The sequence below is a fragment of the Salvelinus fontinalis genome, chromosome 11, assembly GCF_029448725.1.
Source record: "Salvelinus fontinalis isolate EN_2023a chromosome 11, ASM2944872v1, whole genome shotgun sequence".
NCBI lineage: Eukaryota > Metazoa > Chordata > Actinopteri > Salmoniformes > Salmonidae > Salvelinus > Salvelinus fontinalis.
Window position 1 is genome coordinate 26,064,413 of NC_074675.1, and position 25,652 is coordinate 26,090,064.

Below are 25,652 nucleotides of genomic sequence, written 5' to 3' on the forward strand. Positions count from 1 at the left end.
ACGGACTTTCAACTCCCTCCAAAGATTTTCTATGGGGTTGAGATCTGGAGACTGGCTAGGCCACTCCAGGACCTTGAAATGCTTCTTACGAAGCCACTCCTTCGTTGCCCGGGCGGTGTGTTTGGGATCATTGTCATGCTGAAAGACCCAGCCACGTTTCATCTTCAATGCCCTTGCTGATGGAAGGAGGTTTTCACTCAAAATCTCACGATACATGGCCCCATTCATTCTTTCCTTTACACGGATCAGTCGTCCTGGTCCCTTTGCAGAAAAACAGCCCCAAAGCATGATGTTTCCACTCCATGCTTCACAGTAGGTATGGTGTTCTTTGGATGCAACTCAGCATTCTTTGTCCTCCAAACACGACGAGTTGAGTTTTTACCAAAAAGTTATATTTTGGTTTCATCTGACCATATGACATTCTCCCAATCTTCTTCTGGATCATCCAAATGCTCTCTAGCAAACTTCAGACGGGCCTGGACATGTACTGGCTTAAGCAGGGGGACACGTCTGGCACTGCAGGATTTGAGTCCCTGGCGGCGTAGTGTGTTACTGATGGTAGGCTTTGTTACTTTGGTCCCAGCTCTCTGCAGGTCATTCACTAGGTCCCCCCGTGTGGTTCTGGGATTTTTGCTCACCGTTCTTGTGATAATTTTGACCCCACGGGGTGAGATCTTGTGTGGAGCCCCAGATCGAGGGAGATTATCAGTGGTCTTGTATGTCTTCCATTTCCTAATAATTGCTCCCACAGTTGATTTCTTCAAACCAAGCTGCTTACCTATTGCAGATTCAGTCTTCCCAGCCTGGTGCAGGTCTACAATTTTGTTTCTGGTGTCCTTTGACAGCTCTTTGGTCTTGGCCATAGTGGAGTTTGGAGTGTGACTGTTTGAGGTTGTGGACAGGTGTCTTTTATGCTGATAACAAGTTCAAACAGGTGCCATTAATACAGGTAACGAGTGGAGGACAGAGGAGCCTCATATAAAGAAGAAGTTACAGGTCTGTGAGAGCCAGAAATCTTGCTTGTTTGTAGGTGACCAAATACTTATTTTCCACCATAATTTGCAAATAAATTCATTAACAATCCTACAATGTGATTTTCTTGATTTTTTTTTTCTCATTTTGTCTGTCATAGTTGAAGTGTACCTATGATGAAAATTACAGGCCTCTCTCATCTTTTTAAGTGGGAGAACTTGCACAATTGGTGGCTGACTAAATACTTTTTTGCCCCTCTGTATACAGTAGGCAGCAAGCCAGAACCCAACCACAGACTAGAAAACAGCCAGCACTAGGACCCATAATAAACACAACCAAGGCACAAAACTCACCAGAATAACAACAGCAAGGAGAGAGCTGTGACTTACACAATGACGTCAAAACAGCAATGCAACAGAGGCCGTGTTACCGGTATGATAGCCAGGAGAGAAGCATCTTGGAGGGGATGTAGTTTCTAGTACAGGCCGGCGGAAGCCGGGAGGGAGGCAAGCACTACACAGGGCCGCGGGAGAGTCAAAAAGAGTAAATCCAAGTAGGCTAAACCAAGTGGAGTTCAAATTCGGCAGTAGCTCAAAAACATCCAAAACACAATCTCAAGTGGAAGGATGAAAGCAGCAGTAGGAAGGTGTCTGCTCAGAAAATGCCCCAGTGCAGAGTAGGGTGCCCAGGTATATCCAAGTAGGCCTAAAAGGTTTCAGTATACCTGTTTTATACAGTATATCTCCTTGAAAACTCTGTAGACAATATTGCACTATTGTCCAATGTGTTCACAGCCAGATGAAACAAAGTTAAATGGAGACAGAAATCCAGTAAAAGCTTTTCAGCTACAAACACTGATCAGAAAAAAAAGACCTGGTTGCCGACATCTTGAAAAGTGTGACTTTAACAGCAACTGCTGCCACCACGAGTGCCGTGTCCTTGCGAAACGTAGGCTACATAGTAATTTAACACTGGTCACTTGAATTATGTTTACACGATCGTCGTTGTTCGGAAATTGTTTCTGTCGTTAGAAACATTATAAGATTAGCATTCCCGCAACGTTATTCTGTTGAAATATGGTTTGATCTCTGAAAAATTATGCTAATTGATTACTCACTTTATATGTACATACTTTTATTATAGTTTATTAGTCCACGCAAGATGGATTTTTGTGTTCTTGCTTTTTATCCCCCCACCCCCAATATACACACACACAAACTAGATACTGTATTCTCGACATAGCTCATCCTATATAACTACCGCTGTGCATACAGTATTCTCCACATAGCTCATCCTATATAACTACCGCTGTACATACAGTATTCTTCACATAGCTCATCCTACATGACTACCGCTGTACATACAGTATTTTCCACATAGCTCATCCTATATAACTACTGCTGTACATACCTTTTTCCTACTTATTCTGTATATTGTCCATACAGTCAACACAGCACATGTTTATATTCCGGACTCTGACATTGCTCATTCTGATATTACTTGTTCTGACATTTCTTAATCTCTTATTTCTTCTTCTTTAAAAAAAAAAAATCTTGAGATTGTGTGTGTATTAGGATTATACTACTAGGGCCAGATTCAATCAGATCCGTTTAAGCCGATATCCGCATTTCTGATGCATTATACCTAAAGCGGACATTGCCATTGGCGGCACAGAAAGCCAATGTTTACAAGTTCGAACACTGGAATGTGAGATGTAATCTACACCTCAATTAGGCTGATAGAAATCTTAATTATTTTGTTTAATGATTTTCAATTTGAGAGTCATTATTTCTATATACAGTGAATTTGGAAAGTGTTCAGACCCATTGACATTTTCCACACTTTGATATGTTACAGCCTTATCCTAAAGTGTATTACATTATAATTGTTTTCATTAATCTACACTCAATACCCCATAATGACAAAGCAAAAACAGGATTGTAGAAATGCTTGCAAAACCAAATGTCAAAAGCTGAAATATCATATTTAAATAATTATTCAGATCCTTTACTCAGTACTTTGTTGAAGCATCTTTGGCAGCGATTACAGCCTAGAGTCTTCTTGGGTATGACGCTACAAGCTTGGCACACCTGTATTTAGGGAGTTTCTCCCATTCTTAGTACGACCCTGCCTCACGCAGGAAGCGGCGCAGGTCCTAATCCAGGCACTTGTCATCTCCCGTCTGGATTACTGCAACTCGCTGTTGGCTGGGCTCCCTGCCTGTGCCATTAAACCCCTACAACTCATCCAGAACGCCGCAGCCTGTCTGGTGTTCAACTTTCCCAAGTTCTCTCACGTCACCCCGCTCCTCCGCTCTCTCCACTGGCTTCCAGTTGAAGCTCGCATCCGCTACAAGACCATGGTGCTTGCCTACGGAGCTGTGAGGGGAACGGCACCTCCGTACCTTCAGGCTCTGATCAGGCCCTACACCCAAACAAGGGCACTGCGTTCATCCACCTCTGGCCTGCTCGCCTCCCTACCTCTGAGGAAGTACAGTTCCCGCTCAGCCCAGTCAAAACTGTTCGCTGCTCTGGCACCCCAATGGTGGAACAAACTCCCTCACGACGCCAGGTCAGCGGAGTCAATCACCACCTTCCGGAGACACCTGAAACCCCACCTCTTTAAGGAATACCTAGGATAGGATAAAGTAATCCTTCTAACCCCCCCCCCCCCTTAAAAGAGTTAGATGCACTATTGTAAAGTGGTTGTTCCACTGGATATCATAAGGTGAATGCACCAATTTGTAAGTCGCTCTGGATAAGAGCGTCTGCTAAATGACTTAAATGTAAATGTAAATGTAATTCTTTGCAGATCCTCTCAAGCTCTGGCAGGTTGTATGGGGAGCATTGCTGCACAGCTATTTTCAGATCTCTCCAGAGATGTTCGATTCGGTTCAAGTCCAGACTCTGACTGGGCCACTCAAGGATATTCAGAAACTTGTCCCGAAGCCACTCCTGTGTTGTCTTGGCTCTGTGCTTAGGGTCATTGTCCTGTTGGAAGGTGAACGCTCGCCCCCAGCCTAAGGTCCTGAGCACTCTGGAGAAGGTTTTCATCAAGGATCTCTCTGTACTTTGCTCTGTCAATCTTTTTCTCGATCCTGACTAGTCTCCCAGTCCCTGCCGCTGAAAAATATCCCCACAGCATGATGCTGCCACCACCATGCTTCACCGTAGGGATGGTGCCAGGTTTCCTCCAGACGTGACGCTTGGCATTCAGGCCAAAGAGTACAATCTAGGTTTCATCAGACCATGAGAAACAAGATTCTCTGGTCTGATGAAACCAAGATTGAACGCTTTGGATAATCAATGGAAACAGGATGCACCTGAGCTCAATTTCGAGTTTCATAGCAAAGGGTCTGAATACTTGTGTAAATTAAGGTGTTTCTGTTTCAAATTTCTAAAAACCTGATTTCACTTTGTCATCATGGGGCATTGTGTGTAGATTGATGAGGGGAAAAAATATTTAATACATTTTAGAATAAGGCTGTAACGTCACAAAATGTGGAAAAAAAGAAGGGGTCTGAATACTTTCCGAATGAACTGTAGCCTACCCTGTCTCGTTCTGAACTTCTAAGGCGAGTGGGACGGATGTGGCTTCGTGACAACGACCACAAGAGCAGCTGCTCACCAATTTGAGAGCTCCAGCACAGTTCCACCTCCCGCCAAAACATCAGCTGTGTGGGTGTTGGCTATCACCAGTTAACGCTTGGTCTGATTGAATTTAGGCCTTAGACATTTACTGCACTGCTGGAGCTAGAAACACAAGCATTTTACTGCACCTGCTTTAACATTTGCTAATCTGTGTTGGCAACAAATAAACAATGATTTGATTTCATAATGCATTGTACCTGTCGGCATTAAGTAAAGTGTTACTGTCACGTTCTGACCATAGTTCTTTTGTGTTTTCTTTGTTTTAGTGTTGGTCAGGACGTGAGCTGAGTGGGCATTCTATGTTGTGTTTCTAGTTTTCCCGTTTCTATGTTTGGCCTGATATGGTTCTCAATCTGAGGCAGGTGTTAGTCATTGTCTCTGATTGGGAACCATATTTAGGTAGCCTGTTTTGTGTTAGGTTTTGTGGGTGGTTGTCTTCTGTCTTCGTGTGTCTGCACCAGACAGAACTGTTTCGGTTTTTTCACATTTGTTGTTTTGTATTTTGTAGTGTTCACGTTTATTGTCTTTATTAAACATGATGAACACTAACCACGCTGCGCTTTGGTCCTCTCTTCCTCCATACGACGAACGTTACAGTTACTGTACCTTTATTTTTAATACAAGGCATTGCATTGAAACATACAAACTCCATCTCACCTGAATTTAAATATATTTAAAAATTGATAAATACTGCAGCAGAACCATGCATGGGTAAATAATGAAGACTATAGTAAAAGTGTAAAGAGCTGCGTGCCTCTGGAGGCTGAGACCAATCAAGTCTGATGGATCTATAATTAATTGGTACACGGTGAAAACACAGACACATGAAATCTTTATGGCCTTTCCATGTTCTTCCTCTCTCTCTCTCTCTCGCTTTCTCTCTCGCTCTCGCTTTCTCTCTCTCGCTATATCTTTCTTTATCTCTCTCTCTCTCTCTCTTTCTCTTTCTCTTTCTCTTTCTCTTTCTCTCTCTCTGTCTCACACGCTCCAATAACCTCATCATTAAGTTGTAGTTACAGTGTGTGTGTGTGTGTGTGTGTGTGTGTGTGTGTGTGTGTGTGTGTGTGTGTGTGTGTGTGTGTGTGTTACTCCATGCGTGCAAGTAGTAGTGTGTATGTCTCCTGCCACACATTATCACACACACAAATGCAAAGGTTACTGGGAGAGAGACTCTCCAAGGAGTTTACATATGATAGACATGTTAATTGGATTTAAACCTGGCAGCTTCACTACCTGCATAGTACAGTATAACTTCTCAAGGTCAGATAGAAGATGGAAAATCTGTCTCTCTCTCTCCTCTCTCTGTCTCTTTCACTGTCTCTGACTCGCTCCGTCTCTACCTCTGTCCTCTCCTTCCAACCCCACTCCTTTCTCTCCTTCCAACCTACCGCCCCTCTCTTTCCCTCCCTCCATCAGTCCTGCCTGTCTCCTCCTCCATCCAGCCTCCCCAGGTGGCTACAGTATGAATTGGCTCGAGTGCTCCAGCCTTGATCGTGAAGGTCAACGATACAGTATGATGCTACTTCCCCTGCCAGCTCCCACAGTGACTCCTCAGCTCTTGCATATGGTTCCTGTCACACACGCACACATACACACACACACACATGCTCACTCACACACACGCACACACACACATACACACGTATTGCCAAGTCAACAGCAGTAAGTCTCCCTGGTTGTGATTTACGTCTTTATCGAGCTACAGTAAAAGGGCCATCAAGTGTATGGTCTATAAACACAGTACTTAACACTAATGTGATCAGATACAGTAGCTGCCTAACTAATGGGATAATTTAATTATCAGGGAGCGAGCCTCTTGAGTCATTGATCTGCTGGCCAATGACCATGCAGAAATGTTGAAGGTCAATATGGTAAAATATAATCTAACCTTGAGTATTACAAATGATGACACAGTAGCTACCAAGCTAGCACATAACCTCCTTAGAACCATATGTTTCTTAGACCTTGGTGAGAGTTTGGTTGCCCTATGGTCATTTTGCATACAATCTTCCCACAATGTTCTGGCAATGGTGCAGGATACCCAGATAGCACATAACGTTCTGAGAACGTTCTTACGGTAGGAATTTCAGTACTTCAGGATAATGTTTTCTCGTGGTTCTATTTAAAGTAATGTTCTGAAATTGATACGAGAACGTAAAGAAACAATGTTCTTCTTTGGAAATGTCATTACTTCAGCATAACGTTTTCTGCAGGTTTCCTCACGGTTCTATTTAAAGTCACATTCCCAGTACATTAATAAGACTTTCCACAAAAATCACAAGAAAACATGAGTAACTTTCAAAGAATGTTCTAAGAATGTTATTTAAATACACTCCCTTCTCAGTGTCAACAAAACTCTCTCTATCCTCTATCTTGTTAAGAGTGTTCAGGTGTATTCCAAGATGGCGTAGCGGTGGGATGTCTGTTTTGACTGTCTTGTCCCGTCCCTTGTATATAACGTTTTTTTCTTCGTATATACAGCTGAAGTCGGAAGGTTACATACACCTTATCCAAATACATTTAAACTCAGTTTTTCGTAATTCCTGACATTTAATCCAAGTAAATATTACCTGTTTTAGGTCAGTTAGGATCAACACTTTATTTTAAGAACGTGTAATATCAGAATAATAGTAGAGAGTATGATTTATTTCAGCTTTTATTTATTTCATCACATTCCCAGTGGGTCAGAAGGTTACATACACTCAATTAGTATTTGGTAGCATTGCCTTTAAATGTTTAACTTGGGTCAAACATTTCAGGTAGCCTTCCACAAGTTTCCCACAATAAGTTGGGTGGATTTTGGCCCATTCCTCCTGACAGAGCCGGTGCAACTGAGTCAGGTTTGTAGGCCTCCTCGCTCGCACACGCCATTTCAGTTCTGCCCACATATTTTCTATAGGATTAAGGTCAGGGCTTTGTGATGGCCACTCCAATACCTTGACTTTGTTGTCCTTAAGCCATTTTGCCACAACTTTGGAAGTATGCTTGTGGTCATTGTCCATTTGGAAGACACATTTGCGACCAAGCTTTTAACTTCCTGACTGATGTCTTGAGATGTTGCTTCAATATACCCACATCATTTTCCTACCTCATGATGCCATCTATTTTGTGAAGTGCACCAGACCCTCCTGTTGCAAAGTACCCCCACAACATGATGCTGCCACCCCCGTGCTTCACGGTTGGGATGGTGTTCTTCGGCTTGCAAGCATCCCCCTTATTCCTCCAAACATAACAATGGTGATTATGGCCAAACAGTTTATTTTTGTTTCATCAGACCAGAGGATATTTCTCCAAAAAGTACGATCTTTGTCCCAATGTGCAGTTGCAAACCGTGGTCTGGCTTTTTTATGGCGGTTTTGGAGCAGTGGCTTCTTCCTTGCTGTGCGGCCTTTCAGGTTGTCGATATAGGACTCGTTTAACTTGGATATAGATACTTTTGTACCTGTTTCCTCCAGCATCTTCACAAGGTCCTTTGCTGTTGTTCTGGGATTGATTTGCACTTTTCGCACCAAAGTACGTTCATCTCCAAGAGACAGAAGATGACTCCTTCCTGAGCGGTATGACGGCTGCGTGGTCCATGGTGTTTATACTTGCGTACTATTGTTTGTACAGATGAACGTGGTACCTTCAGGCATTTGGAAATTGCTCCCAAGGATGAACCAGACTTGTGGAGGTAGTCACGATCGTTGTAATGATGAGACCAAGGCACAGCGTGCATAGAGTTCCACATAATTTTAATAAAGAGAAACTCTCTAAACAAAACAACAAAAACACAAACGAAACGTGAAGCTACTGGAGTGCACAAAGGCAACTTACTGTAGACAAGATCCCACAACTAACAATGGGGTAAATGGTTACCTAAATATGATCCCCAATCAGAGACAACGATAAACAGCTGTCTCTGATTGGGAACCATATCAGGCCAACATAGATATACAAACACCTAGATGACCCACCCTAGTCACTATCACGCCCCAACCAACACAGAGAAAAACAGCTTTCTATGGTCAGAGCGTGACAGAGGTCTACAATTTTAAAACACCATATGTGAATTAATCGCCCCCCATCTATCTTCAGAGTACGTAGTGTTTGGTGACCTAAACTGGGACATGCTTAACACCCCGGCCGTCCTACAATCTAAGCTAGATGCCCTCAATCTCACACAAATTATCAAGGAACCTACCAGGTACGACCCTAAATAGGTAACCATGGGCACCCTCTTAGATATCATCCTGACCAACTTTCCCTCTAAATACACCTCTGCTCTCTTCAACCAGGATCTCAGCGATCACTGCCTCATTGCCTGTGTGTGTAATGGGTCCGCGGTCAAACAACCACCCCTCATCACTGTCAAACGCTCCCTAAAACACTTCAGCGAGCATGGCTTTCTAATCGACCTGGCCCGGGTATCCTGGAAGGATATTGACCTCTTCCCATCAGTAGAGGATGCCTGGTTGCTCTTCAAAAGTGCTTTCCTATCTATCTTAATAAGCTAGCCCCACTCAAAAATTACCTAAGATAAGATATAGCCCTTGGTTCACCCTAGACTTGACTGCCCTTGACCAGCACAAAAACATCCTGTCGTGTTCTGCATTAGCATCGAATAGCCACCGCAATATGCAACTTTTCAGGTAAATCAGGAACCAATATATTCAGTCAGTTAGGAAAGCTAAGGCTAGCTTTTTCAAACAGAAATTTGCTTTCTGTAGCACTAATTCCAAAAGGTTTTGGGACACTGTAAAGTCTATGGATAATAAGAGCACCTCCTCCCAGCTGACCATTGCACTGAGGATAGGAAACATTGTCAACACCGATAAATCTACGATAATCGATCATTTCAATAAGCATTTTTCCACGGCTGGCCATGGTTTCCACCTTGCTACCCAACATCTCAGCACCCCCTGCAACAACTTGTGTGTCTAATCGGCAGTCTCTATGGGGGTGCCACAGGGTTCAATTCTCGGGCTGACTCTTTTCTCTGTATATATCAATGATGTCGCTCTTGCTGCTGGTGATTCTCTGATACACCTCTACGCAGACGACACCATTCTGTATACATCTGGCCCTTCTTTGGACACTGTGCTAACAAATCTCCAAACGAGCTTCAACGCCATACAACACTCCTTCCGTGGCCTCCAACTGCTTTTAAATGCTAGTAAAACTAAGTGCATGCTCTTCAACCGATTGCTGCCCGCACCCTCCCGCCCGACTAGCATCACTACTCTGGACGGTTCTGACCTAGAATATGTGGACAACTACAAATACCTAGTTGTCTGGTTAGACTGTAAACTCTCCTTCCAGACTCACATTAAGCATCTCCAATCCAACATTACATCTTGAATCGGCTTCCTATTTCGCAACAAAGCCTCCTACACTCATGCCACCAAACATACAATCGTAAAACTGACTATCCTACCGATCCTTGACTTCGGCGATGTCATTTACAAAATAGCCCCCAACACTCTACTCAGCAAACTGGATGTAGTCTATCACAGTGCCATCCGTTTTGTCACCAAAGCCCCATATTTAAACTACCCACCCCTGCGACCTATATGCTCTCGTTGGCTGGCCCTCACTACATATCCGTTGCCAAACCCACTGGCTCCAGGTCATCTGTACTTCTTTGCTAGGTAAAGCCCCACCTTATCTCAGCTCACTGGTCACCATAGCAACACCCACCTGTAGCACGCGCTCCAGCAGGTATATTGCACTGGTCATCCCCAAAGCCAACACTTCCTTTGGCCGCCTTTCCTTCCAGTTCTCTGCTGCCAATAACTGGAACGAATTGCAAAAATCTCTGAAGCTGGAGTCTTATATCTCCCTCTCTAACTTTAAGCATCAGCTGTCAGAGCAGCTTACCAATCACTGTACCTGTACACCTCCAATCTGTAAATAGCACACCTGACTACCTCATCCCCATATTATTACTTACCCTCTTGCTCTTTTGCACCCCAGTATCTCTACATGCACATCATCATCTGCACATCTATCACTCCAGTATTAATGCTAAATTGTAATTATTTTCACCTCTAGGGCCTATTTATTGGCTACCTCCCTACTCTTCTACATTGCACACACTGTACATAGATTTTTCGATTTTTCTTTTGTGTTATTGACTGTACGTTTGTTTATGTGTAACTCTGTGTTGTTGTTTTTGTCGCACTGCTATGCTTTATCTTGGCCAGGTCACAGTTGTAAATGAGAACTTGTTCTCAACTGGCCTACCTGGTTAAATAAAGGTGAAATAAATACAAACATATATATAAAATTGTCCGTGCCGACTAATTGGCCACACCTGATCTTAAATGATTACTTGTTTCCTTTTAAATTGGGTCTATTTGAATAGAATAAAATGAACAGCTTTGTATGAGTTGGCATGTTAGCTCCATTCTGGTGGTGCAGTGGACAAATTCCATGGATAGAGAACAGAAGGTCATAGGTTTGAATCTCACAGACACCATGCCACAATAAAAATACATCTGTTTGCATGATTCATTTTCATGTTTCCTGTCTGTGGTTGGAGTTCAAAACAGTAAACTTAAGCTAGCAGTGTTATTAAATTCTTGTTGAAACATGTTCTCAGTATGTTATTTAATAACCTATAATTTACCTTCTCAGGACATTAATAAAACCTCCCAGGAAAACTTTAAAGGAACCATAGTAAAACGTTCTCAGAACCTCCCTGCAACCTAAAACGTAGTTCCCAGAACAGGCGACATTTAAAAAACATTCAGTTCTACCAATCAGGACATTTTTGGCTTCGTTCCCAGAACCAATGGGAAACCAAAATTGTACATTTCCACAATTTCCAAGGAACCAAATGTGCTAGCTGGGTACTGTGTGGTCCATTTTGACTATTACTAAACTGTCTTTTCATCCTCCAGTTTGTCTTCAATGTGGTTTTATTGTCCTCAATCCTTGAATAGTCTATTAGTTCAGTACATTATGATACAGTATCTAGCCTACTGTGTGTGGCCAGTTTGAACAGTTACAACACTCCCCTCTTCCCTCCTACTGCCGGAAATGTTTCTGCATGGCTGGACAGGCTCCATCTTGTCCATATACTCAAAACAATGTGTTTCCATTTAATGTGTCAGCCCAGAGTCAGAGCTCTTGTCAAACAAGTCTGTTCTCTAACAACAAAACACTCTGAGAACAGAAATTATAGGTTATTTTGAGTATTTTTTATAACTTTCACTGAATGTTTCAATAACACTGGTAGTTTGGAACTCCAAGCACAGATAAGACACATGGACATTCATATCATTGTGCATTAATCATGCAAACACATTTTTTTATTTTTTATTGTGACACAGCATCTACGAGATTTGTGAGAACCTATAAGCTGCTGTTGTCTATTCATAGAATTAGTCCACAGCGCCACCAGAATGGAGTTAGCATGCCATGTTTTTTTACGCATACAAAGCTGTTCATTTTAGTCTATTCAAACAGACCCCATTTCAAAGGAAACACTAAGATCACTAACATTAAGATCAGGCGTGGCCAATTAGTGGGCTCGGCCAACACACCTGAATACACTTAACAAGAGAGTTCGTTTTGTTGATGCTGAGAACAGAATGTATATATTTTTAAATAACATTCTTAGAACGTTCTCTGAATATTACTAAAGTATTCTTGTGTTTTTTTATGGAACGTTTTCTTAACATTTGAGAACAGAATGTATGCTTTTAAATCAAATGTTTAGAACGTTCTCTGAACGTCACTAAAGTTTTCTTGTGTTTTTTTATGGAGAGTTTTCTTAAAGATCTCGGAACAATTTGAGAACATGACTTTAAATAGAACCACTAGAAAATCTGAATGAAATGTTATGCTGAAGTGCTGAAATTTCCACAGAAGAACGTTGTTTCTTAAGGTTCTTGGAACCAGTTGGAGGACGTTCCTAGAACATTACCAGAATTTAAATGAAATGTAACCATGGTTGAACTTTTAGGAAACATTCTGTTAACATAATGAAATACCAAGAAAATTCCTTAATTTTTTTTGTCAAGTTCCTTAAATGTGCTGAGAATGTTCCAAAGCAAAGCAACTATCCTGCACCATTCCCAGAAAGGTTGTTTGCAAAATAACCATTGGACAACCATGCTTTCACCAAGATCTAAGAAACATATGGTTGTCGAAATGTATGTGCTAGCTGGGATGTGTATACATATCCTGTAGGCTACTAGGCTACTGCAGATGTTTTGCACAATAACTGATATCGAGCAAATAGACATCAGAATAGTTTAAACCCCAAATATTATATTACACCATGGAGAAAGTGGTGGGTGGCGGTGTCAGTATACGGCGATAACGCAATGTGTAATATGATGGTAATATATTTATCGCGTGCGCGTCATCGGGCGTGGTTGGCTGCCAGTGGCGGTAGTCTGGAGGCAGGATCTGATGGATGCGGAGTGACAGATCAGGGTTAGCCGCCAGGGGAGTCCATTTTCCTCCACATTCCTTCCCGAGACACCCAGCTCACCTCGGTGCTCCACCGAGCGGACAGGGAGAGCCAGCCAGAGCCGCGCCTCTCTTCTCTCTCAGCTCGCAACTGTGTAACAAACACACAGCAGGACACAGCAGCAGCGCCTCACAGCCTGTGAGTCTCAGCCAGACCCAACCACAGCCAGTGCAGCCTATTCGGCTCAAAAAGGAAAGTCCGGTGATCTGCTGTTTATGGAGATGAGATGCATGTGACCATGTTGTCGCTGTAAAATGAGTTTGCTAGCGGCATGTGGTGCCATGAGGACCTTGCAGGGATATCTCGTTCGGTAAGGCATGGCACTTTCTACTTGACAAAATACATCTCACAGGAGGAGGTGGCGGCTGACTTGTACAGAACAACAGCACGGCGGAGGCCAAACACAGTGCGCTGAATTTGGATATGAGCCAAAAGTTTGCAAACCCTATAAGATGTTTGGGATATACGTTGAGGGTTTAAGTTTAGTGTAATTTTTGTTATTATGGGTGTAGACTGAACGGGAGTTTATTCTCTTCACTGAGATAAGGATGGCTTTCTGAGGAGGATATATCTGTCTGCGCTATGATCTGGACCATGCGGACTCTGATGCTGAGGACTCTGTGTGTGTTGTTGGGGAATGCACATGTCTTATCTCTCAGAAATAATGGCGACATACGAACTAGAGAAACAGCGGGGGGTTATTATGGGCTTAACGCCACAGCAACACACAGGACCGCTCACACAGCCATCAGAGAGCGTCCCCAAAACACAGTCTACGACAGCACTCGCTCCGGGGGACACGCTACAGGTACGTCCTACTCCAAACAGACTCTTCAAACATGGATGGAACATTTTCATTCTACTTCTGTGAGAAGGATGCGCGTAATTCAGGATGAAACCAAGCATAGACATGTAGGATTAAAACAACACCACTCCAACAGAACACTGACACTGGGGGATTACTCCGTGACCCCGCACAGGGACCTGGTGCGCCGCCACAAGAGGAGAAAGTTGAATAGTGAGATCGGCGCGGCCGCTGCCATGGGGATGGCAGGTGGATACAATACCACTAAGCCCCCAGCAATGGGCCAGCAACGCGGGGGACTACTGGACAGCGACAGACGCAAGAGAGGCACAAAAGACGAGCAGAAGAAGGCGTTTAAGAGGGAGAGGAGGAGAAAATTGTTGAACAAAAGCTCAATGGCTTTATCTCAGGCGCAGAGCGCAGTGGACGGGCTGGGCCCCCCTCTCTCTCCATGGGAGCCAATACCCAAGCCCCTAGCTCTCACCTCTACCGACCTACCCCTCGACCTCTTCACCAGGGGAAACGAGATGTTTACTTACCGCGAGGAAAACCCGTGGGATGCCACTCCAATGACCCCTCCCAACACAGCAGATTTTGGAAGCGAAATCAAAAACCCATTTTACCCTGTGACAAGTGAAACCTTTGGCGCGTACGCTATCACGGGCGTTTCTGCCGTCATTTTCCTCGCTGGGATAGCAGGGAACATAGCCATACTGTGCATCGTGTGTCAGAACTACTATATGAAGAGTATCTCCAACTCTCTCATAGCTAACCTGGCCATCTGGGATTTTGTAGTCGTCTTCTTTTGTCTGCCCCTCGTCATTTTCCATGAGTTGACTAAGTCCTGGCTACTGGGAGAATTCACCTGTAAAATCGTGCCATATCTGGAGGTATTCAATTTTATTTTATTCTATTCTACTACAGATTTTCTCCTTATATTGGTGGAAGATGGGGCTTGGGGCATCTGAACACTTCTCTTGGCATAGGCACAATTTCAAATAGTATTGCATTGTGTATTAGGTATTTATAATACAGTATTGTCATATTCAGAACAAGTTGTGATAGAAACGCCTATCACAGTGAACATGACACTAATCCATTTCACCCTAACAGGGGATTAGCCTCCATCGGCACAATAATAAACAAGATGAGTTCCCACCAAGATCAGATGTTACCTCTTCTCATTATGACACCCAGTGTGACCTGCTGGCTGCTGGAGAGAAGTGGCCTCCCTCCACCCACACACTTAATCCTTCCCTCTATCTCCCTTTTTTTTGTCCCACTTCTGTGTCTCTCCTTTTCTCTCTCTCTCTCTCTCTGTCTCTCTCTGTCTCTCTCTCTTGATCTCTCCCTCTATCTCTCTCACTCTCTCACACACACAGCTCTGTGCCTATCTACTACAGTATGATATCTCTGTCTTTCTCACCTACATATACAAGGGTACTAAGTAAATCACAAAACACCACACCCAGTTTATAGCCATCTCACTTTACCCTGGGTGGGTATCAGTGTGATGCAATGTTCAACCTGTGTGTGTGTGTGTGTGTGTGTGTGCAGTCATGCCTTTCCTTTGTAAGGCCGTTGGGTTAAAACCAGTTTCGTATTCCCACAACTCCTTATCTCATTGTACAGTGTAGCAGTGAAACTGTCGGAGGATATTGGGTTTGCTGCTGCAGAGCAACATGAGTTGGAAGTAGAGCACTAGGTGTAGGGTGAGGAGTGCTTGAAGAAGGTGTCAGTAGACCGTATGGCTCGTGTGCGTGTGTGTGTGTGTGTGTGTGTGTGTGTGTGTGTGTGTGTGTGTGTGTGTGTGTGTGTGTGTGTGTGTGTGTGTGTGTGTGTGTGTGTGTGTGTGTGTGTGTGTGTGTGTGTGTGTGTGTGTGTGTGGAGGTTGGGGTCCGTGCGTGTGGGTGAGTGCCTGCAGGCACGTTTGTGAATTGTAGGCATGCATGCCCATGAGTCCCTGCATGCGTCAGTGCATGCATGTGTGTCGCCCGGCCATGCGTGTGCATGTGTGTGTCCGTGCGTGTCCTCAGCCCTGTGTGTCCTCAGCCCTGTGTGTCCTCAGCCCTGTGCAGTGCCGAGCTGATCCACTGTGACTGTATGTGGGTTAAGTGGGGAGTAATGTCGCTCCGCAGGCAGGATGTGGGAGAGAACACTCCACTGGGAGGAGTGGAAGCCTCGGGCTGCGTTGCCCGCTGGCTCATGACACACACCCGCACGCACACACCCACACACGGATGTGTGTGCAGACGCAATCAGACAGACTCACAGACGAAGACACACGCACATACATGACCACACAGACACGCACTCATACACGTCCATAAACCCATATTCCAATCCCCAGAGCCCAGACGGTAGATATGAGCCCAGCTGACATGGTGATGATAATGCATTAGATACAGACAGCTAGGAGAGGAGGAGAGCTGCTACAGTATTCCACTGAGACATGGACAGTCCCTCTGACACTGATGGGAGGATCTCTCTTTGGTGTGCATAGCTTCTGTGGCCTGGTCATGTGGTGTGTGTGAGTATGTGTATGTGGTCAATTCTCCAGTGATGTGCAGAGCTCGAAGGAGGGAAGCCGAGTGGAAGAGGCCCTTGTGCGTCACGAGTGGTGTTATGTGAATCACGTCCCTGGCTAACATCTGCAGCGTAGGCTATATCAACAGCCACAGCCAGTAGTGAATAGTGAAGATATTGCTTCTATAAGTTCAGTGGGAACAGTGCGGCTCAGATAGGCATAGATGGGTTCTCTCCAGAAGCTTTGTCCGTTCTCAGACAGAGAGAGACTGGGAGGCTGAGGTGCTGCTGTCTGCGGGGAGATAAACTCATCCCAGTCTGCTGCAGGGAATGGACGTTCTACTGGGAGCCATTGAGGTCGGAGGTGGAGGACTGCATTGTGCTGGGATTGGTGTTAATAGCTAGACATTCATCACCCTGACACACATGTACGTGGGCGCGCACATGCACAGACTCAATCACACACACATACAGAGGCTCAATCTCTCTCACTTATGGACACACATGCACAGAATCTCAAACACACACTAAATCTCACACACACCTAGACACTCCCTTTCTCTCTCTCTCTCTCTCTCGCTCCCTCTCTCTCTCTCTCTCTCTCTCTCTCTCTCTCTCTCTCTCTCTCTCTCTCTCTCTCTCTCTCTCTCTCTCTCTCTCTCTCTCTCTCTCACACACACACACGCACACACAAATGCACACTCACCTACACACGCAGAAACTCTCTCTCACACACACACGAATGCACACTCACCTACACACGCAGAAACTCTCTCTCACACACACACGAATGCACACTCACCTACACACGCAGAAACTCTCACACACTCACACACACGGTAGCAGGGCGTGCTGAGAATCCAGATGGGTGGGATGGCCTGCCCTCCACCGATCGTTACCCACGGCGATCCTCTCTCTCTGCACGTGCTCACTGTGATTAGGGGAAGGACTCTCACACACACACTCCCACATACACGTATATACTTCTTCCAACACACATATACACACACACACCACTCCGCCCAATAGCACATTGTCTGCCCCTCTATTACTCATTACTCATGCGGTCTGACCGGCACGTACATGGTAGTTCATTGGAATATATGTTAATGATTCAGTGTATATAATTAGGATTTGTAAATAATGGATGATGGGTGATAATTATCCCATTCAGGCTATTTGTAGCTACAGGATGAGTAGATGCGTAGTTTGCTGAGCGATATACCACATAGATACATAACAACGTCACAACCCAGAGAGAATCAAACAAAAATTCACAAAATGATTATAGAAGCAGAAATGAAATGTTGACTCATTTATAACTGTGTGAATCGTGTGTATGCACAGCCAGTGTAGAATAGAACTGTAATGTCCACTTGTAAATAGACATTTACCATGAGCTTCATCTCAACAGTAACCTAGGGTAGCCGTATCACACACAGAGCTAAAACAGTGAACATTAAATCAGTGTTACAGTTCAGAGGCTACGTCATGGAGTCACAAGAGTAGTGACTGCATGATGCTCAGGTCCAGATCTAGCCCTGTCTGCCAGCCTGTCTCTGTGACGATCCATTGCCTGACTGTACAGAGAGACTGATGATCCCCGTGGCAGAGTGGCAGCCGGGGGACTAGGCTTCTCCTGTTGGAGTTATGGTCTGGGGAAGGAGCAAGAGAGGGAGGGAGAGAGGGACAGACGCAGTCAGCCTGTAACAGACCTGAACTGTAATAGCCTTTGTCTTCAGCTTATTCATGTGCTCAGTGTGTGTGTTTCTGTGCCTGTATGTGTGTGTACATTCGTGAGCATTGCACCATTTATCAATAGATAAGAGTCATTACCACGACAGCCGCTCAGGATCCAACATGGCCGCTCAGTCGCCATTATACTCCAACTATTAACATGGGTTTTGAAGGCAACTGCTCAGAGGAGCTTAATCAGGGAATATGTGGGCCATTATTAAACCAGCAACAAGGGAAATATCTCTATTACCTGCTGCACAATACAAGTAACTGAGACAGACACAATGGTGCTGTACAGACTGTCAGCATGGCCACAGACAAGGCAGACGTGACAGGGGTCATTTACACGGAGAGGGTGTCTGCCAAATTGGCCTGTTAATCATTATAAAGATGTCAGGCTGTTGCAGGAATAATTAGGCTAGCGAAAGGAATAATCACGCATACACACACACACACGCACACAAACACACACACACAGCTTTCAGTTAAGCAACGTTAGCTCCAGCACCATGGCCATTGGCCCATATCTTTGATCTACATACAGTGGGGAGAACAAGTATTTGATACACTGCCGATTTTGCAGGTTTTCCTACTTACAAAGCATGTAGAGGTCTGTAATTTTTATCATAGGTACACTTCAACTGTGAGAGACGGAATCTAAAACAAAAATCCAGAAAATCACATTGTATGATTTTTAAGTAATTCCTTTGCATTTTATTGCATGACATAAGTATTTGATACATCAGAAAAGCAGAACTTAATATTTGGTACAGAAACCTTTGTTTGCAATTACAGAGATCATACATTTCCTGTAGTTCTTGACCAGGTTTGCACACACTGCAGCAGAGATTTTGGCCCACTCCTCCATACAGACCTTCTCCAGATCCTTCAGGTTTCGGGGCTGTCGCTGGGCAATACGGAATTTCAGCTCCCTCCAAAGATTTTCTATTGGGTTCAGGTCTGGAGACTGGCTAGACCACTCCAGGACCTTGAGATGCTTCTTACGGAGCCACTCCTTAGTTGCCCTGGCTGTGTGTTTCGGGTCGTTGTCATGCTGGAAGACCCAGCCACGACCCATCTTCAATGCTCTTACTGAGGGAAGGAGGTTGTTGGCCAAGATCTCGCGATACATGGCCCCATCCATCCTCCCCTCAATACGGTGCAGTCGTCCTGTCCCCTTTGCAGAAAAGCAGCCCCAAAGAATGATGTTTCCACCTCCATGCTTCACGGTTGGGATGGGTTCTTGGGGTTGTACTCATCCTTCTTCTTCCTCCAAACACAGCGAGTGGAGTTTAGACCAAAAAGTTATATTTTTCTCTCATCAGACCACATGACCTTCTCCCATTCCTCCTCTGGATCATCCAGATGGTCATTGGCAAACTTCAGACGGGCCTGGACATGCGCTGGCTTGAGCAGGGGGACCTTGCGTGCGCTGCAGGATTTTAATCCATGACGGCGTAGTGTGTTACTAATGGTTTTCTTTGAGACTGTGGTCCCAGCTCTCTTCAGGTCATTGACCAGGTCCTGCCGTGTAGTTCTGGGCTGATCCCTCACCTTCCTCATGATCATTGATGCCCCACGAGGTGATATCTTGCATGGAGCCCCAGTCCGAGGGTGATTGACCGTCATCTTGAACTTCTTCCATTTTCTAATAATTGCGCCAACAGTTGTTGCCTTCTCACCAAGCTGCTTGCCTATTGTCCTGTAGCTCATCCCAGCCTTGTGCAGGTCTACAATTTTATCCCTGATGTCCTTACACAGCTCTCTGGTCTTGGCCATTGTGGAGAGGTTGGAGTCTGTTTGATTGAGCGTGTGGACAGGTGTCTTTTATACAGGTAACGAGTTCAAACAGGTGCAGTTAATACAGGTAATGAGTGGAGAACAGGAGGGCTTCTTAAAGAAAAACTAACAGGTCTGTGAGAGCCGGAATTCTTACTGGTTGGTAGGTGATCAAATACTTATGTCATGCAATAAAATGCAAATTAATTACTTAAAAATCATACAATGTGATTTTCTGGATTTTTGTTTTAGATTCCGTCTCTCACAGTTGAAGTTTACCTATGATAAAAATTACAGACCTCTACATGCTTTGTAAGTAGGAAAACCTGCAAAATCGGCAGTGTATCAAATACTTGTTCTCCCCACTGTATCTGTACAAAGCTGGGCTTGTCCTATTCTGATCCCTCTCTCTCTCCTGCTCTGTGAGATCTGATCAAAGAAATCACCCGGTCTGTGTGACAGTGTTTAGTTTGACTTGTCTCCAGCCTAGTGTTCAGGCTCTATTCACCATGTTGGCACCTGTGCGAGTGTACAAAGCAGAGTAGGGCTCAAAGGCAGGTACCTGGCACACAGATGCCAAGGTGCACGGTTGGCCAGGATGCAGGAAGCCCTCTAGGTGTAATTAAATCAACCAATCACACTGTACGACCTGCACAGGCTGAAGGTCACCAGTAGTCACCATGGAAGAGGGATCTTGTTTACAAGGTATACACGTTTTTGGTTTTGCCAGTTTTACTGTTTTAATATTAACACGGGGGGGAAATCATGTTATGCTCCTTTGAAGTCTACCGGAGCATACTGTACAATAGCATGCAGGTATTTACTTTCCTTTCATACGTCTCTCTAATGGCTGAACCAGTGTTGTACTCTTTTGGCTCTACTTCATTAGAACAGTAGCAGCTTTGGCAGAGATCCATAGTTCATGTGTGGTGCTCCTCTCTATCTCTATCTCTGCAGGATGTTACTGTTTAGAAGGCTGTAGCCTCTGTGGCCTCCCAGGGACATCTGGGAAACACTAGTCTAATTAACAGATAGAGAGAAGAAGAGAGGAAGGGAGAGGGGAGAGGGAGTGGGGAAGGAGAGAGAGAGAGGACAGAGAGCAAGCGAGAGAGAGTGCATGAGAGAGGGTAGAGAGAGATGAGAGAAGGAGAGTGAGGTAACGAGAAGAGGGAGTGGGTGAGAGAGAGAAATCTCCACAGCTTTACTGTTTATGTAGTAAACTGCAGCAGCAGTAATCACAGCGCAGGACCATACAGACTATAGCGTCTGGGTCTGGCCACAGTTAGTTTTCCCTGTAGTAACTGCAGTCAAAGTGATTCCAGCTGGTGAGGAATATGTTCCAGGTTCCTTGCTGTGCCTCAGTCTTTCAGACTCAAACCAAAGCAGAACAGAGACTTGGTTCTGAATGATGTATTTTCTAAGCTTTGAGAGGCTTAGAATTTGGCTATTTTTTTTCAGTGTGATGCATTCTTTCAATTCAAGGAAAGACTCTGTCAGAGACCTCTGTCAGATTTCTAAGAATTGTGTTGTCGACTTTGTGAAAGTCAAATTTAAAAGGTCTATTTGGTGTATACTGTCAGATGATTCAACATTCTGATAAACCATTTGTCGTTGTGATAAACCACTAACCATTTCTCCCTGTATTTGTCCCCAGGTGGCATCTCTAGGTGTGACCACGTTCACCCTGTGCGCCCTGTGCATTGACCGGTTCCGCGCAGCCACCAATGTCCAGATGTATTACGAGATGATCGAGAACTGCACCTCCACCACAGCCAAGCTCGCCGTCATCTGGATCGGAGCTCTCCTGTTGGCTCTCCCTGAGCTCCTGATCCGCCAGCTGGTCACCGAGGACCCCGCCCTCCCAGATGACCCCCCAACGGAGCGCTGTGTGGTGCGCATCTCGACATCGCTCCCAGATACGCTCTACGTCCTGGGTCTCACCTACGAGGGCGCGCGGCTCTGGTGGTGCTTCGGCTGTTACTTCTGCCTCCCTACGCTCTTCACCATCGGCTGTTCCCTCGTCACCGCCCGCAAGATCCGCCGCGCCGAGCAGGCCTCCGTCCGCGGCAACAAGAAGCAGATACGCCTAGAAAGTCAGATGAACTGCACCGTCGTGGCGCTCGCCATAGTCTACGGCGCCTGCGTGGTCCCGGAGAACATCTGTAACATCGTATCGGCATACATGGCGGCGGGCGTGCCGGAGCGGACCATGGCGGTCTTACACCTCCTGTCACAGCTGTTGTTGTTCTGCCGGGCGGCTGTGACGCCTGTGTTGCTCCTGTTGTTATGTCGTCCACTAGGCAGGGCCTTCCTGGACTGTTGTTGTTGCTGCTGCTGTAACCATGCCCACTCCTCAGGCACGGCTAGTGATGATAATGAACATGAGTGTACCACAGAGCTGGAGCTGTCGCCCTTCAGCACCATACGCAGAGAGCTCAGCAACTACACTCCCGCAGGGTCCAACTGTTAAAACCACACAGCTACTGTTAAAGGTCCAGTGCAGTCAAAAACGTGATTTTCCTATGTTTTATATTCAGTGTATATTTCCACACTATGAGGTTGGTATAATACTGTGAAAATGATGATAATGCCCCTTTAGTATCAGAGCCTTTTGAAAAGACCGCCTGAAATTCAGCCTTCTTTGGTGGGAAGGAGTTTTGGCCTGCCTGGTGGCATCACCAGGCAGTAAATGAGTTAGACCAATAAGAAAGAGAGTTACAAACATCTATGCCAAAAACAGCTAGTTTTCAGTTTCCCCCTCCCCACTCAGACCATTCCCACACAATTTTGGCAAAATTCTTGCTTGAGAAATTGTTATTTGCGAAGAAGCTGTTTTTGATTCTTTTAGGACCATTTTAATTGAAAACAATCACAGTTATTTACTTAATTGTTACCCAGAAATGATTTGATATTGAGAAAAAAACAGCTGCATTGGAACTTTAATGACTACACAGCTACACACCTGCAGGACTATACAAACATACTAGCACACAAAACTGTACAACTTCACACCTGCAGAGTAAACTGCTAAGACTGCAAACCTTTACAACTATAGTACTATACAACATTTCACAAGCAGGATCAAACTGCTTAGATTACATACCTGTACACCAACAGTACAAAACCACAGGAGGCTACTACCCAATTAGCTACACGACTGACAAACTGGGTGCTAGGGCCACACAACTATTGTACAGTATACTATTACACAACCACTGTATATAACTACACACTAGCAGGGAAAAAAGTGCCAGGACTACATCCGCAGGGAGCAAGTAACATCTAAACAGCCATACTGCCGAGACAACTGCACAACAATCCAACTGCACTACAACTCCAATACACATACTGTGCTCCAACCCAGTACACAAACCCAGTGGTCTGAACTGGGACCAGACATGAATGGACAAAGCCAGACACTCGACACCAGACTATACTGGACTGTGTTGAGCTGAAAGGGACTCAGTGGAGTGGACTAGGCGTGGCTGGGCTGGACTTGGCTAGGCTGGAGTGGACTCCGAATACTTGACTGGAGTGGACTGGGTTGGACCGGACATACTCACGCCACCCCTCACTCAAACTCTGCACTCACGATTCAGTTCACACACGCCTTACTCACACACTGGACTGTACATACTGTATACTACACACTCTGTCACTCTAGTGAAGGAAAGATATATAGAGAAGGAAAGAAGGAAGGATATGGAGGAGGAATATGAGGATATTACAAGCATATTGTCATTGTTTTCTTTTAATGCGCATTAATATTACTGTAATCGTCGTAGTTGATTTCTGCATACAACTCTGCACTGCCAAACACCTTTCCTTGCTTTCATACTCTGTCGTGCCCTTCTGTTAGTGTCAGAGTCAGGGCCACTGTCTCTGTGTCTTTTCGGACAGTAACGTATTCTAAATGGCCAAGTGTACAGTGTTGTGATTCAAACTCTTGATGAAGCCAGTGATTCTTGTAAACCGTTTTATTGAACTTTGTGAGTACCTTGTTCACTCTGTCTGTATTTGATACTAGAAGATGTAAGCACACACAGTCATCAGTCTAGTTTCTGGTTTCTAAATTGCTTTTCTATAGCCAACAAAAACTGTTCCTTTGATTAAAAAAATGACTTGATCTTGACTGTAGAACTGCAGCTCTGTGTATACATTTTTTGAGTGGTGTATTACTTTCTTTCTATTCCTGACCTGAAAATATCATTCTTCATTAGAATTAAAATTCACCATGTTTTCCCCACACACAAGGGTACAAACGCACCGTGGCTATGCGACACCACAGACGCTTCCGTATTCATCATCTATAGATTGCACAGACCGAGCAGAACATACATCAACAGCGTATATCTCCGCATATCATTCCCTTATAACCGCCCTTTACAGTGTTATACAACGATGACGATAGCAAAGAAGCGTCTGGCATGGACGCGAGTCTGTGTTAGCGGCGATAAGGAGAGACGAATGTCGTGGTTATTATCCACATAACAAAAGGATCTGTCATAAGAAGACTAAGCAGAGACAGCTCTGTTTCCGCACCTGGGCGACTGCTGTGTATACTGCTGCACTCCCACTGTTCTGAGGAGGTGGTGTTTTCTTTCTCACACCACCGCACATCCGCTCCTCTATTTGATGTGTCGCAGTGAGAGAGAGAGAGAGAGAGAGAGAGAGAGAGAGAGAGAGAGAGAGAGAGAGAGAGAGAGAGAGAGAGAGAGAGAGAGAGAGAGAGAGAGAGAGAGAGAGAGAGAGAGAGAGAGAGAGATCAGCTATTTCTGTCTGTGTAAGAGAACAGCTCGGAAAGACAGGCAGGAACGGACCATACTAACGTTCTACTGACAAGGCACGCGCGTTCTAATTTCTACTGACAATCAATGTCTTCTGACGTTCTACCAAGACATGGTCACTAGGGGTAACATTCGACTGACTATTAATCAACATTCCATTTCCAACAGACAGTCAACAGGATTGGCATTGATTCTTGCCATTTTATGCAGGACTGCGACATCTATGTCATTCACCTCTCAGATTCTGAATCAAAAAGCACAATTTACATCCTGATTAAAATTGCAGATGTGTGCAACAAACAAAAAAAACATAAATTGGGGCTATTGTCTAAATCTTTTCCTTCTCTTCCCATCTGAGATCAAACTGCATCGTGGGCTGCTGTCGCAGGACTCTAGACATCACAGTGGCTCAATCACACTCAATCAGAGCCTCAGTGGCTACAGCCCTGTCTACAGCTCCATCTGCACCTCTGTCTGTCTGTCTGAGCCTTTGTCTGTCTGTCTCTGATGGAGCAGGATGAAGAATACTCTGCCTTATTCAATTCGCTGTTGACATTATCATTCAATCTCAGGACCAGTTTCTCACACCCAGATTAAGCCTGAAATTAAGTTTAAGATTTCTATTGAGTTTCAAGCTTTTCAGGCCAGGAATAGGCTTAATCTGAGTCCGGGAAACTGGTAGGCTACATCTATTGAGCTACCTGGCTGTAATAAAGTATCAGCAGTCATGCTTATAAAATTCTAATAATTCTAATGAGTATATTTTGGGCTGGGTGACATCATAACAGTTACCCGTTAGCCTTGACACGATCTCACGCCACATCAGCATTAGCCATGGCTAGTGCTACGCTAATGCTAGCCACTCTCTCCTCAAATCACTGCAGCCCAGTGCTTACAAGTCCCTTTCTCCTCACATCACTGCAGCACAGAGC

At 44.8% G+C, this 25,652-nt stretch overlaps 1 protein-coding gene across 1 annotated transcript; it reads left to right on the forward strand.

Moving 5' to 3' along the window:
- Window positions 1–12,833: 12,833 nt before the first annotated feature.
- On the forward strand, window positions 12,834–23,252 carry LOC129865376 (prosaposin receptor GPR37-like). Its single transcript, XM_055938124.1, has 2 exons — window positions 12,834–14,781; window positions 21,588–23,252. The coding sequence occupies exons 1-2, from the start codon at window positions 13,669–13,671 to the stop codon at window positions 22,401–22,403; spliced, it is 1,929 nt and encodes a 642-aa protein (XP_055794099.1). The 5' UTR covers window positions 12,834–13,668; the 3' UTR covers window positions 22,404–23,252.
- Window positions 23,253–25,652: the final 2,400 nt, after the last annotated feature.

Excerpts from the sequence above, each read along its gene's own strand:
- LOC129865376 (XM_055938124.1), top strand. The coding sequence starts at position 13,669 with ATGATCTGGACCATGCGGACTCTGATGCTGAGGACTCTGTGTGTGTTG. Across the intron at positions 14,782-21,587 it reads AAATCGTGCCATATCTGGAG|GTGGCATCTCTAGGTGTGAC; the intron begins GTATTCAATTTT and ends ATTTGTCCCCAG.